Source organism: Acyrthosiphon pisum, chromosome A1 (genome assembly GCF_005508785.2).
Source record: "Acyrthosiphon pisum isolate AL4f chromosome A1, pea_aphid_22Mar2018_4r6ur, whole genome shotgun sequence".
NCBI classification, from domain to species: domain Eukaryota; kingdom Metazoa; phylum Arthropoda; class Insecta; order Hemiptera; family Aphididae; genus Acyrthosiphon; species Acyrthosiphon pisum.
In genome coordinates, this window is record NC_042494.1 from 73,597,766 (window position 1) to 73,611,886 (window position 14,121).

Below are 14,121 nucleotides of genomic sequence, written 5' to 3' on the forward strand. Positions count from 1 at the left end.
CGAGGAATATGATTTTTGAGGGCTGTAAAGCTTTTCATGCGTAGATAATATTATCATTACTATAACTGTATAAAAGGTGGGCTTAAACGATCAGTTTTATCTGTACAAACTATAGCTACCTTACATAAGTACCCTACTACTGAATATACCTGCGCAAACATTAAAATAAATAATCGTTTTCGAAATAATTGATTTCATTCGGGTTATTGACAACCTTGAAAAGGTCATATTGACTATAATATTTTTAGCTCAATGTATACCTCAAGGTTACTACTACCTATACGAATGTGCAATGCTTTACAATTTTTGTTGACGCACTCAGGTCAGCAATACCCGAAGATCATATTATTATGTCTGATAATTAAAATATAAATAAATGTATTTCAGACTTATTCTCCACAATATTTGTTAAGATTTAACTCGACGGTAAAAGGTCGAAATATCAATTCAACCCTGTATTTATTTAAGATATAGCCTTGATACATTTCTTCCTTTGAGATATATAAAATTTGTATCCTAGAGGCAAGGACATAATAAGCATTTAATAGTTGAATAATACGACGATGAAATATTGCTTGATCAAAGAAGCCATCCGGTGGTCGACACTTCCTTACCGTGATAAGGCGAGGACGACGTATAACTCGATTTGTTTGCATGCTAATGTTTAGCAAATCGAAGTGTCCAGTTTTGAACTAGTTACTTTCAAGTGATCAAATAATTTTATCAGTTCATTAACATAAATAACGCATAGAAATTATATGATGGTACAAAATAATATGAAATTCTATTTTGTATATTATGTTTACATAATTGACGGATGGAGCATCATGTTTTTATTGTATTTATATACTCTATAACTTACAACTTTTTTTTTTGAATTTCGTTATAAATTGCTTTGTGAGCTAGGGTGTATCGTTTCCACATTACTTTTCCCCATTTACCTGCAACTTGCAAGATTGACAAAAAATATTGCTTACAAATAGGTATATCAATTCTGCGTGTAATAATCAAGTACCTACTGCATCAATCAAATTATATAAAAGGTGAACGTATATTATAGTTGTGACATATCACTCATATTTATGCAGGAAATCTTAATAGGTATAAATACGTGGTTAATCGAGAACCATTTTAATGACTTTTATTTATAATGGATGTTGTATACGATTTTTGTATTACACATGTATTTATATGTCATAATTCATATAGGTACCAATGTTGTTAACAGCCAATTTTAGTTACCAGCTAAGGGACATTATTATAAATAAAAGCTACACATCAACTATAATTAAAAAATTAAATTACCTCAATCCGTGATGATACTAAATTCAATCTCTGCAGTTTATGGACGTGTAAAAATACAAAATTATGCACAGTAAATTCGTAGGATTATTAGGTATCGATAGTACAGCATGAATACAGTATCCACCCCGAACCCCTCAGCACTCCCCGTAAAACCGCCACTGATATGATCTATGATCATATTTCATTCGTGGTTCGTAAAAATAGTTATAGCTATTACTTTTTGTGTACTGAAACGCTTTGAATATAATATGCGAAGCTTTAAGCTACGGTCATTAGTAATATTTGGAAAATTAAGTTCATAAAAAAATTAAACGATCACAATTTAGGCTAAATATTCGATTTACAAGCACAAATGTATTATAATATAATATTATAATTAACTACATGAAAATAATATATGCGATAGTATAAATGTATACTATAATATAAAAAATACTAGCACCCATAGTAGATAAAAATACCGCTCAATAATATTGTTTTTTATTGATGTATAGCGATAATAATTGGTTAGCAGCTAAAGATAATTGTACAACGAAAACCACTCTTATCCAACAATCAAAAAAAACATATGTTTATTCACTCAAAATTTATTAATTAAAGAAACTAAATGTCTATCAAAAAAAAAACAACAATACAATATTTTAAACAAATTAACAAACGCATGTTGAATTCAAAAGTCTAAATACGAATTTATTTACCAACGTGTCGAATTCAACAATATTGTTTCTATATGACTAGCTTGACTCGTATTCATTTATTATTTACATGAATAATGATCATAAAATTAATAATATTATAAAGTACATGACAAAGTTAGATACTAACCGACTGTTCATCAAAAAACATGCGTTATCAGTTTTCCAATTATTAACTGAAGTAAGTTAAAGTGTTTAATATTTGCCATTGAAATAAAGATATTAATCTTCAAAATCACCTACCTTGTGAAATAATATTATGATTTATATTTCTTAACAATTAACGTTTATAATTATTAATTATTAAATATAACCATAGATGCTTTGTATATAAGCCTATAACGAATCCCTTAATAATAAGTTAAATAATAAATTAACCTAAATAATAATATTTTGTACATATTATGTTTATATACATACAGATGTTCAATAAACATATATATTTATACGCAAGAAGTTAATTTATTATAGATCAATGTACAAATATTTCCCGTAACATTGTATATATATATATAAATATGTTGAACATCTATGTATATGTATATGTATGTATGTATAATATATGTTTATAAATTAATCCAATGAAAAATTTAAGACATAATGTGTACATATGCGATATAAATATTATAATATGTCATAAAGGCTAGGCAACTTAGAACATAAGACTAGATAATTATTGTACATTAAACTATAATAATAAAGCTAGAATACAGGTAAAATTGTAAAGTGTAAATTGTTAATTTGTTAATAAGTTCACACATAATACATTTATATATATAATGTATTAATATATACCTATGTATGCACTGGTTCAAACAATAAATAATCTAACAGTAATAATTTAATGTAATATTCTTTTGGTTTATTAATAGAATTGATGATGGTAATATTATTTGATAAAATCATTGGGTAATTATTTACTTTAAATGTAAATTCCTTTGAAATTGTGGCTAAGTCTAGAGGGTTAATATCCAGCCAATTCAGCAAATGTGGAGTCCATCTCGTCAGCCAAAGACTTGTATCTGTCTTTGTTGAGGCCGAGTTCATCTGAAAAATAATGAAATTCTCGTTGTACAAAGGTAAAGAATTATTTTAAATAAACACAGTAAATAAATTGAAAAATTGAGTTTAACCACAAAAATAAATTAAAATTTCAAACATTTATAATAAATGTTCTTTTAATACTTAATCGTAAAAATGTGGTCAAAACACGAATTCTCTAGTATGTATTTAAAAATACAAATATATTTATTTAAAAAAAAAAAACATTGAGGGATGAAAAAATGTAGTATTTAAAAATATAATATTCGTGATCAAAACAATTTTATAAAAATTATTAAGTTTGGCTTGGGAAAAAGTAGTTTAAAATGTACAAACAACAATTATTTAAACTTCATATAAAAACTGATTGCATTCAGTGGCGTCAAGTTGGCAATTTCCCCCGTCTAATTGTAAAAAGCATTCCAATTGTTGGTCCAGTAGTTTGTGAAATAATATAACTATAATTTTGCTAATTTTGAGGAAATATTATATTGTATAAGCACTAGGAAACTATATTGTCGCGTTAATAATTAATATTATTTATTTGTTTATCAATAAAAAACTTTAATTTATTAATGTATTTCCTTAAAAAAAAACCTGTACCACCAAATTTCAATATTTTACATATTATGTACTATTATAACTATTATTATTTTTATTACCAAATAATACTTGTAATATATAATATATTCAGTATCATTAAGTTTAATCATATTATGATTATTATTATGAATGTACATATTTTAACATAAAATATAAAAGGCAAATTAATTTTCCCCGGATAATGACTTTATTGTTGAAGCCGTAATAAATTTAAAAAAAAAGTATATATAGTTTTTAGTTCAAATATTATGTATAGAAACCAAAACTATAAAAAATTTAAAAACAAAACAATGACTCTTATATGTTTCTATGTTTTCAAAAATCCCTCTATAATGGAAGATTTCTTTTTAAATTAAGTATTTAGATTTTTCAATTACGATTTATCAGTCGTGTTTCATATTTTAATTTAATTTGTTCGACCACTCAAGAAAAAATAAAATTATAATGGTATAGGTACCATAATTATTTCGGCTTTTCCATGGATTTTTTTTTCCTATAAAATCAGGCTATTTTTGCCTCACATACGTTTAAAGTTATGTGAGATAGGATTGTTTCGAGATAAAAATAGAAATGGGAATTAGCTTGCGAACAAATAGCGATTTGTTTTTTTTTTGATTCAGTGAAGTATATGGGCTGGTCAACATTTCCCCCTCCTAAAAACTGAAATAAAACGCCATTGGTTGCATTAAAAAAATCAAAAATTTTAGTTATTCACATAATATAAAAGAGCTCATACCTATTCAATAACATGCGTCAATGTTTTTTTTTTTTTTTTATTAAACTATATTATTGTACCTGGCAGTTATAGAAGCGAATTTGTACAGCAACAACTGGAGACAAAACATATTAAAACGACAAAAAAGCAAAATTATGTGAAAAAAAAAATAAAAAAGCATTATTTTTACAAAAAGCTACGTTGGTTTATGACAAAACTCGAACATAAAAAAACAAGAAGAAAACAAAGTGAAGGCTATGCAGAATTTGTATTTGGTTAGTAGCCAGTGAGTTCAGCAAATGTCGAATCCAAGTCATCCGTGATTTCTTTGGATTTTTCTTTCTCTTTGAAGAGATCATCTGAAAAACAACACATTATTGTACAAAACAAACGTAAATAACCCATTGATAAACAAAGCCCCGATCGTCTAAATGTTAAGCTATTAAAAATAAAAATAAAATAATAACAATAACAAAGCGTAAGTATATAGCTGCACATATTTCATTGAGCTAAACTAATAAGTATAATAACAATATATGAATACAACATTTCGTATAAATGTATTATTTATGAAAATTAAATCGCGGGACTTACCTTCAAGTCTGTCAACTTCCTTCTGCAGTTTCTTAACGGTCTTCTCGGCGAATTCAGCACGAGCTTCAGCCTGAAATATAAAATCAATATTTGTATAAAATATTATATTTTGCGAGGGTTTTAATTGTGAAAATATGTAATATTATAATATTTATATAAACATGAATGTCTACCTCCTTTAATTTTACAGTGAGTTGTTTGATTTGATGCTTGTACTCTTCCACTCGTTGATTGGCCTAAAAAAAAAATTATTATCTTTTATGATCTTAATATTTTTACACTAATTACCTTTTCTTCAGAAACTTCCAATGACTTCAAGCTGTTTCCGACAACTTTCAATTCTTCTTCCAGCTCCATGATTTTCCTATAAATTAAAATTGCAATAATATCGTATGTTGTAAGCATTCAAATTATACTTACGAGTCTCCAGATTTCACACGATCCTCTGCTACTTCAAGTTCATCTTCAACAAAAGCAAGTTTCCTCGAAACCTTAAATTGGAATATTTTTTTAATACTTTTTCTAATTGATTATGTAATTATTTGTTATTACTTCATCAGATTTTCCGTCAGCATCTTCAGCTAAGAGACGAGCTTCCTTTAATTGGTTAGTCAATTGGTCCATACGTTCCTCGTCTTGCTGGCTACGGTTTTCGAGTACTTTGCACATACTAAAAACATGATTTGTATAAGTAATGCACATAAATTATGAATATAACGTAAAAATAAATTATGTCTTCAACTTACCGTTGAGATTCATCAGCTGCTTGAGAAGCCTCAGCCAATTTCGATGCAGCAGCTTGAGACCTTTCTTCTGATCTTTCAAGGTCTTCTTCAATCATCTGGACTTTCCTGTTCAAAGCAGCTACTTCACTTTCAGCCTTTAAAAATTTTTTTATAAAAACATCTCATGCGTATTATTACTTATCGTTAACTTACCGCAGTAAGTGCCTTTTCTCTGTCCTCTAACTGTTTGATGGCCTCTTCCAACTTATTCTTGTTTGTGTCCAGATCACTTTCTACCTGGGTCAATTTCTTTTGACAATCTCTCACATCTTCATTAACCTACAAGAATACGATGTTTATACTAGTTAAAAAATGTTTACTTGAAATATATATATAATATATCTTGTTTACTTTGTCTGCACGAAGGTTCGCATCCTTGGACTGGCCTTCACAAGTGTCGGCCTTGTCCATGGCGCTATCCTTCTCCATCTTCATGGCCTGCATCTTCTTCTTAATGGCGTCCATTTTGAAGTTTTTTGTCTACCCCACTAATACAAAATATAACAGTTCATTAAAGTAGGTGCTATATTATATTATGACGTATTCGTAAAAAACTATAATTTTATCATATTTTTTATAATACATGTATATAAATTAACTTAAATTTAAGAGATCAAACCACAAAATACACTCTTGGTTTGTAACAATAGTTATTAATTACAAGTTACAACAATAAATTATTTAGTTGTATTAAATATTATACATAAGTAGGTATGTTGTTTGTAATATTATACATTGTATATATTTTTACCTACTACCTAATTGTTATAAACAAATAAAATTAGTTTTTATATATTAAGTACCTATTATAGGTACGTTTTAAGCCATTTTCTTACTTTAACGCTTAATAGGTCAAGTTATTTTTGATGGATAATCGTTTTTTTATTTTTAGAGTTAAGTTAAAAATAATACTTATTTTCAGCTCTACTTATAATATTATACTAATAGTTTTATCATACATTTAATGAATATATTTTTTTTTTCGGAAACACTTGAGTGGAAATTAACGAACATAGTTATTACTCATAGATAGTATTTGTTAAGACCCTGGTTAAATATACAATAAAAACAATCTCTTAAATACTTCCTAAATAATGTATAAGAAATAACAATAATGTACATTTTAGGTATCATACTTATGATTAAAGTCTTTGATCTATATCCAAATAATATTTAAGTACTTAATAAAATCTACCTATATTATAATCTCCTACATGTTAAACATGAACATTTAAAGCGAACTAATTTTTGCAAAATAATATCAACCTTCGGAACAAGTGAGCAACCATTGTAAAGACAAATATAGTTTAAGCTTAAAAAAAGTAATAAAAAAAAAATATAGTTCAGACTTATAATTTATTTTACATTTACATCTCTAATATAATAATAATATAATGGTTTGAATAATGCAAAATCTATCTACTCTTATTACCGTATCGCTTACTAATTAGTAAAAAGATTTAAATAAGGAAAATTTAGGTACCGATTACAAAACCATTATGTACCTAACTAAATATTATGGATTATATTATATACTTATATAGGTACCTAATAGAATTAGGGCATAGGACAATAATAACTAAATATCATAATTTATGCTAGATAAATTTAGTTAACTGGTCATTTTGGCAAGTATTGACTGTTTCCTATTAGCTATTATAAATAAATAAGACATTGATTTTTAAACTACAAACCAGTATAGTATAGACTGTATATATATTGTATATTGTATATTAGATAAAGGAAAAATTTTCTTAATTTTCTTAAAATAAATGCTATTGGTTTTAAAATTAAAGCCTGGAATTTAAATATTAATAAATAATATCTTATTTTATCAACTGTTATAATTCGTATAGGTATATTGTGCATGTTTAAAAAAAAATTATTTGTGAAAAATAGCACAATTTTAATCAACTATTTAAGTTTATAAGACCGATTATATTATAAACTATAACTATTATTATAAACATTAATGATCTTGAAATATAAAAATATTGAAAATGTCAAACTAATGATAATTGTTATTTAAAAAAATGTAAGTTGAGTAAAGAGTATCCCATGGGTAATTTAGAAAGGTAATGGTCGCACACATCCTTCTTATTTTCTGCCATTATCTATTTTGAAAGAAAAATAGGCTTCCGTGGAATCGGACAAAAATAGCAAAGTTGCTAATGCCGAAGTATAAAATAAAAAATAAAACAGTCTGGTACCCGCCATTTACAGTGAGTAAAACGATACCACCGCGCGGCACCACGCAGCGGACGTTTAAAAATAGTCGTACGCCGCCGTTGCGGTATGCACTCAACCGACCCAAATTCCGACCAAACACCTCACCGCCCCCACTAGTTGTTAAATTTTAGTTGCTAAATTTGTTTTAATTTTAATAACACGATAATTAAAACGCAAATCACATCATGAATCAATCATCGTGAATTTAACGCAATAATTATTAATGGCACTAATTTACGAAACTTTTCTAGTTTTTATCGTGGTAATAAAGACGATTTGAAAATTAAGGATGAAAACAAATTGAGAAAAATCAAGGACTAGATTAATTTCATAATATAATAATCTTTGGATTTTCAATTTATCTTTGAAACTCGCTCGTTTTAAGAGCTGATACAACTACATATGTGTATTGGTAATCGGTTGAATTTATAAATATTATTTAAGTTAATAAGCAGAATTTATTTAATAGCTATAAAATTATTAGTATCATATCGTGTTACAATAATAATTATGAATATAAAAATGTCAACGCAAAATCTTAAATATAGAAGTATTCGGAACATACTGTAGTTTGCACAAGCCCACGCTTTGTGACAAAATTAAACTACCTATAATCGCATGTTTGGGCAACCAGAAAGCTGGAAATACTTTGTAAAATAATGTTTCATTTTAAAATTAAAATTATTAATAAATAAAGCCAAGAATATAATATAAATTTAAATATGATAATAAACCATTCATTGCTTCTAAAATATTAGGTACACGGCTTTATTATTATAAATATAAAACTCTTGAAAGTTTAAAAGTTACCAATATAATTTAATTTTAACCATAAATCATTTTAGATACCTATTTAACAATAATTTTAAAATTTATCTATTTGAATATTAGTATTAAATAAAGCCAGAAACTAATATTATAAAATACATTTTTTTAGAAAAACATATATTTTTACAATACATTTTATCAAAAAACAAAATTCAATCATGACTTACAATAATATTATAGAAATGTAATTAAACCACTACGTTTAAAATTCGAATTTATTCACTTAAATATTGTATAGAAATAGTATTTGAAAAATAATAATAATAACTAATAAGATATTTTAATTTGTGTGAATATTTGTATCAACATTAATTATTATTAACGGGTATAAATAATGTTTAATTAATTTTAAATAAAATAAAAAAGTATATAATATAATTACCTCCAAATAAAATAAACCGAATCTGAAAGGCACCACTGACAGCGATAGCAGCTGATCCTGGACTGTTGTTGTTCTATATGTGTAGTTCCAAATCTGTACCGTGTTGCCTTCTCCCACCATAAATACGCCCCACCATGGGGTTATAACTGGTGGGGATAGTCAAAAAAATAGGAATGTAGTGACGAACTAGGAGAGACCTTTTAGTAAAGTGATCTATAAAACCAGTGAGCTTTATATAGCTGTACTGAACAGGGTAAAAGTAGATCCGTATCACCAGTGTTGACTTAAAATGCAAAATAGTTAAAATAACGTAATAATAAGCATCCCAAACATCGAAAATTGTCTTCAAAATTTAATTATTCATAAATAATTTATTATTTAAAATAAGTATACATTATATTAACAAATCGTTGGATTTTAACCTACCTTATTTTCATCCCGTTTGACTAACAAAGTTCTGTGTCAGCATTTGACTGACACATTAATTAAAACCCAGGAGATTATTATTATTTATATTGTGCTAAATCCTAAAATGTCGTTCACTTTAAATTATTAAGACCTTTTATAATAAATTATTGAAAAACCCTATTATTTTTAATGAAAAGAAAAATATACACGTTCTTATTTCTCGAATTGTGTACATTTCATTTAAATTTGTTTCAGTTTGTTTAGAAAATTAACATCCATTTATTTAATTTATGTATTTGAATCGTTAAATAAAAGTTTAAATTGTATTCCATCAAACACTATTCGTGTAAATTATTCTTCACACTTTATTTATAATTAGATCTATCGTATAAACAGATTACACAATATACATTTCCATAGATAATTATTTACAGATTTTTTAACATATATTAATATAATGAATTGGAGGGTAGGACAAAAACTATTAATTTTCAAAAAACAATATTTATGTGAATACCTGAAATTTGGTTTACATATCATTAAAGATTTTTAGAATAATTATTAAAAACCTGATAATTTATTTAATTAGGTAGGTGTACTTATGATTTATTTGAGTTTAATTTGTGTGGGTTAATAAGTATGGGAACACAATTGTTCAAGATTTTTCCATCCCTTTAGCATAAAATAAATTATACTTTCGTTTGTATAGTGTGATAAAATATAAGCTAACAATAGACTTAGGTGCCTACCTTAATATGGTGTTTATAGAAACTTAAAACTGAGTCTTGGCCTACCATCAGCTGGTTTCCTTACAAAACAGTAAAACAATAGTGAAGTAGAGGTTTTAAAAATAATATACCATAATGCTAAATTGTGTACTGTATAGCTACATAAATATACTTATAAATCTAAGAGTAATACAATTATATGTGATGTACCTGTCTATACCTCAAAAAGACGTACATATTATGTAAACTCACTTCTCAAATATCAAGACACATATTTTAGACTTAAGACCTTTATTTAAATCGTTGGTTATTAATAATATTAGTAATTTAATATTTCTTTTAAAGAATTATCATCTATTCTAAGCCACACCATTCCATTAAAATTATTTATTATAAACTAAAAAATTTTCTTGAACAATTAAAAAAAAATATATATAGGTATTAAAAGTATATTTTCACAAAAAGATAACTGATATATTATATTATACTTATACTACTATGCTTGGTAGTATAGGTACTAGAATATAAACTATAGGTAATATAAACTAACTACTGATTTTCGTAGTTCTGTTTAATGACAGCTCTGTTTTTATTTATATTTAAACAACTAATTTTAATAATAAATAAATAAGCAAATGGAAAATTTAAAATAATGTTATGGTTTTATTCATTATTCATTAGATAATTATCAAATCCTTAAAATGATATAACTATATAAGTAATGTAATATTACATTATAGATTGTTTTGACAAAAAAAAATTCAAACAGCCTGTTTGTGTAAACTTCAAAGTTATAAGCAAAATTTTAAAAAGAAGACGCCAAGAATTGTAATCCCCACTGTAAGAATTATTGGCAAATCACCAACAGAAATTTAATGAACTAATAAAATTATACAAATAATAATAACATTTTTAAAGTTTATATGTCTTATGTTACTCTAGACTAGATTTAAAATAATTTATCAAGATCAAATTATAAAACGAATAAACGATCCGAATTCCATTGTCATACAGGATAAATAAATAAATTTGATTTTTATTTAAAACGAGTAATTTCCGCAGTTGTTTAATCAAATAACAATTATTTATGATCACCCACAAAAATGTATTACCTTAGAAATCATTGTATTTTTAACTATAAAAACAAAATAATCAATTAATCACTTAAAATTGAAGAGAAATTAAATATTTAAATATTCAATGACCAAAAACTGGAGGGGTTCAATTTCAATACCTAAGCTTGACAGTATTAGGTACAATTTATTTTTTTTTTTTAATGTTTGTACACCTTCCTAAAAACTATAAACACGATAATTTCGAAAAAATAATGTTGCGCATCTCAAATACTAATCAGTAATCAGAATCGGTTTGCTGGAATGTCGGAAATCTGAAAATTAAATTTAAAAAAAAAATCATTACGCCACGCCATACGGCAGCGTTATCTAGTAACCAAAGTAACGACATTCTTGGATAGTGTTTTTCACACTCGTACTAAACATTTTTTTTATTACAGCGGTAGATAGCGCTGCCGTTATTATCCATACCATGATTATTGATATTTTTGCCTTGAATATAATTACAAAAAATTAATGCAGCTATACAAAAGTACATTTACCTCTTAACTGCATTTTTTGTTCCCGAGTGTAAATTCATTGGCCTCTGACTCAAGCCTCCAGCGCTTTCCAGAAAATATACACGCACGCATTATTTTAACAATCTGTGTTATACAATTAAATTAAAAAACGTCTACATATGATGTGAATATAACATTATTATATTTCATGTTTGAAACAATCTTTTTAAATGAATGAAATATACCAACCAGTTAAAAATTATGAAATGTACATCAAAAAGTATAGTGTAGAGGGAAAGAGAGAGAGAGTGAAAGAGAGGGAGATTATATGCTTTAAAAGCAAAAATAAACCCCAAAATATGCATTTATGTGCAAAATAAAATTACGTAGCTACCTACTAGCTATTATAGCACTTTGTAGTTTTGATGTTCCTATTTATTACTTACTCTGCACAAATATGATCCTCTACCGTCTAGTGACTACCATAATAATTATCATACCCATCAATAGTAGGTAGCATTAATTATTGTACTTATAAATTTAAATATTTTATTCGTTCATATTAGATAACTTACTACCTACCTAATATTAAATTATTTATTCTTGTCACTCAATTTTTATAATTTGTTTGTCTAACATCAACCGTAATAATTCTGGACTCTGGATCATAATTGGATTTTTTGGAGTTGACTGCTGATTGCTGAGTGAAATAAATTTCTGAAAGGTAACAATATTAACCCGTACCTAATAATAATCTATGCTTTAGGACGACTTACTATGGGCATTACTATTGGATTTAAAAGTTAAATTGACTCTAAAACTTCTAGAAAACAAAGTTCGAAATAACCCGTGGCCTGAAAAAAATGCATGTTGTTTTACACTTAACTTTTATTTAATTCGAGGGAAAAAACTTATGAGGTATATTTTTACAATTTTTCAAGCCTTGTATAGTTATGTCTTAAAATTAAATTGTTATGGATTTTAATGACAAAATATAAGCATAGGTATTAAAATATTTTAGTGATTTTTACGAATTTTGTAAATATCTATAAAATATGGGACCAAATATTATATAACTATCGGTATTTTATAATCACTGTAAGAAATAGTTATGATTGAGAAACCTTGTATTACATTTAAACTATTTTACTTAACAACAAATATTTTATCTTACATACCTACAAAAAAACTAATAAAAGTCGAAAATTAGCAAAAATACTTTAAACGTTGTATTATTTCTAGTAATTGCTATTATGAATATTTGGTTAAAATCTCAAATCTCTACAGAGTACAGACCTACAGTTATTCGTTTTTGAACTACAGCAATAAAACAAAATTAATTAAGTCAACAACCGGTTTGCGCAACTGTTCTGTATTTTCTTAATTTCTGAAATAATGAATACCCTATATTACCTACCCTATGGTAATATCATGACAAAATAAACTATTAAAAAAAATTAATTAACTAAAGAAAAAAAGAAATGTCAAGTGGCACTGCTGAGACCCTTCCTACTCTACAATTAATGTTCCCATGTCAAACGTTATTTTATGTCACCAAAGTTAATTATTAGTTATTACTTATTATACCTTGTATAGATTGTAAATATATATTTGTAAATTAATAAAAAAAATAATAATAATGTTAGTTTGTATAAAGCTAAGTATTTCTCCGAAGTTGTTTTTAATGACTTAACTATAATACCTATATAAGCTAAACGTTATAATAGATACATATTATTATTTCATTTCAATTTGATGAGCCCTAGCCCAGCAACCGCATAAGCCACTGTAGACTGTACTAAGTCAAGTACTGTCAACATAAATATGTAGGTATTACTATAATATTAATATATTATTGTATTATTGAAATGTTATGGATTTATTTCAGTGGCGTCATTTCAGTTTTTGAGGGGGGAGGCAAAATTGTTGACCGGTCCAAAATAAAACTGAAGAAAAGGCTCTTTCACATTTACATACATTACAATATTACATTACAATATTGCATTTTTATCTCAATACAAATACCCTCCTTATACATAATTGTATACTTACTAGTTAGTATCAAAGGTTAATATCATAAGCATACAGGTAAGTCACCCATTTTTTTGAGAGATAACAATAACTAAATAATTAATACATATAATATGTAGAGGTTACTTAAAGATATTACCTATTAGCTACTATATAAATGCCCAAAACTAGCCCATACCCGGCCTGACAGTGGTCCCGCTAATG

General features: G+C 26.4%; 1 protein-coding gene across 2 annotated transcripts; it reads right to left on the reverse strand.

The window, feature by feature from the left end:
• Positions 1–1,974: 1,974 nt before the first annotated feature.
• LOC100159612 (tropomyosin-1) lies at positions 1,975–9,331 on the reverse strand. Of its 2 annotated transcripts, XR_510293.3 has the most exons (11): positions 9,178–9,331; positions 6,090–6,226; positions 5,892–6,017; positions 5,700–5,833; positions 5,506–5,623; positions 5,374–5,444; positions 5,242–5,317; positions 5,127–5,189; positions 4,954–5,023; positions 4,440–4,718; positions 1,975–3,047 (listed from the first exon to the last, which is right to left on the reverse strand). XR_510293.3 is itself a non-coding variant. In XM_001947785.5 (10 exons), the coding sequence occupies exons 2-10, from the start codon at positions 6,201–6,203 to the stop codon at positions 2,965–2,967; spliced, it is 855 nt and encodes a 284-aa protein (XP_001947820.1). In that variant the 5' UTR covers positions 6,204–6,226; positions 9,178–9,331; the 3' UTR covers positions 1,975–2,964. The 2 variants fall into 2 exon arrangements, 1 of the variants encoding a protein (XP_001947820.1); XM_001947785.5 differs by lacking the exon at positions 4,440–4,718.
• Positions 9,332–14,121: the final 4,790 nt, after the last annotated feature.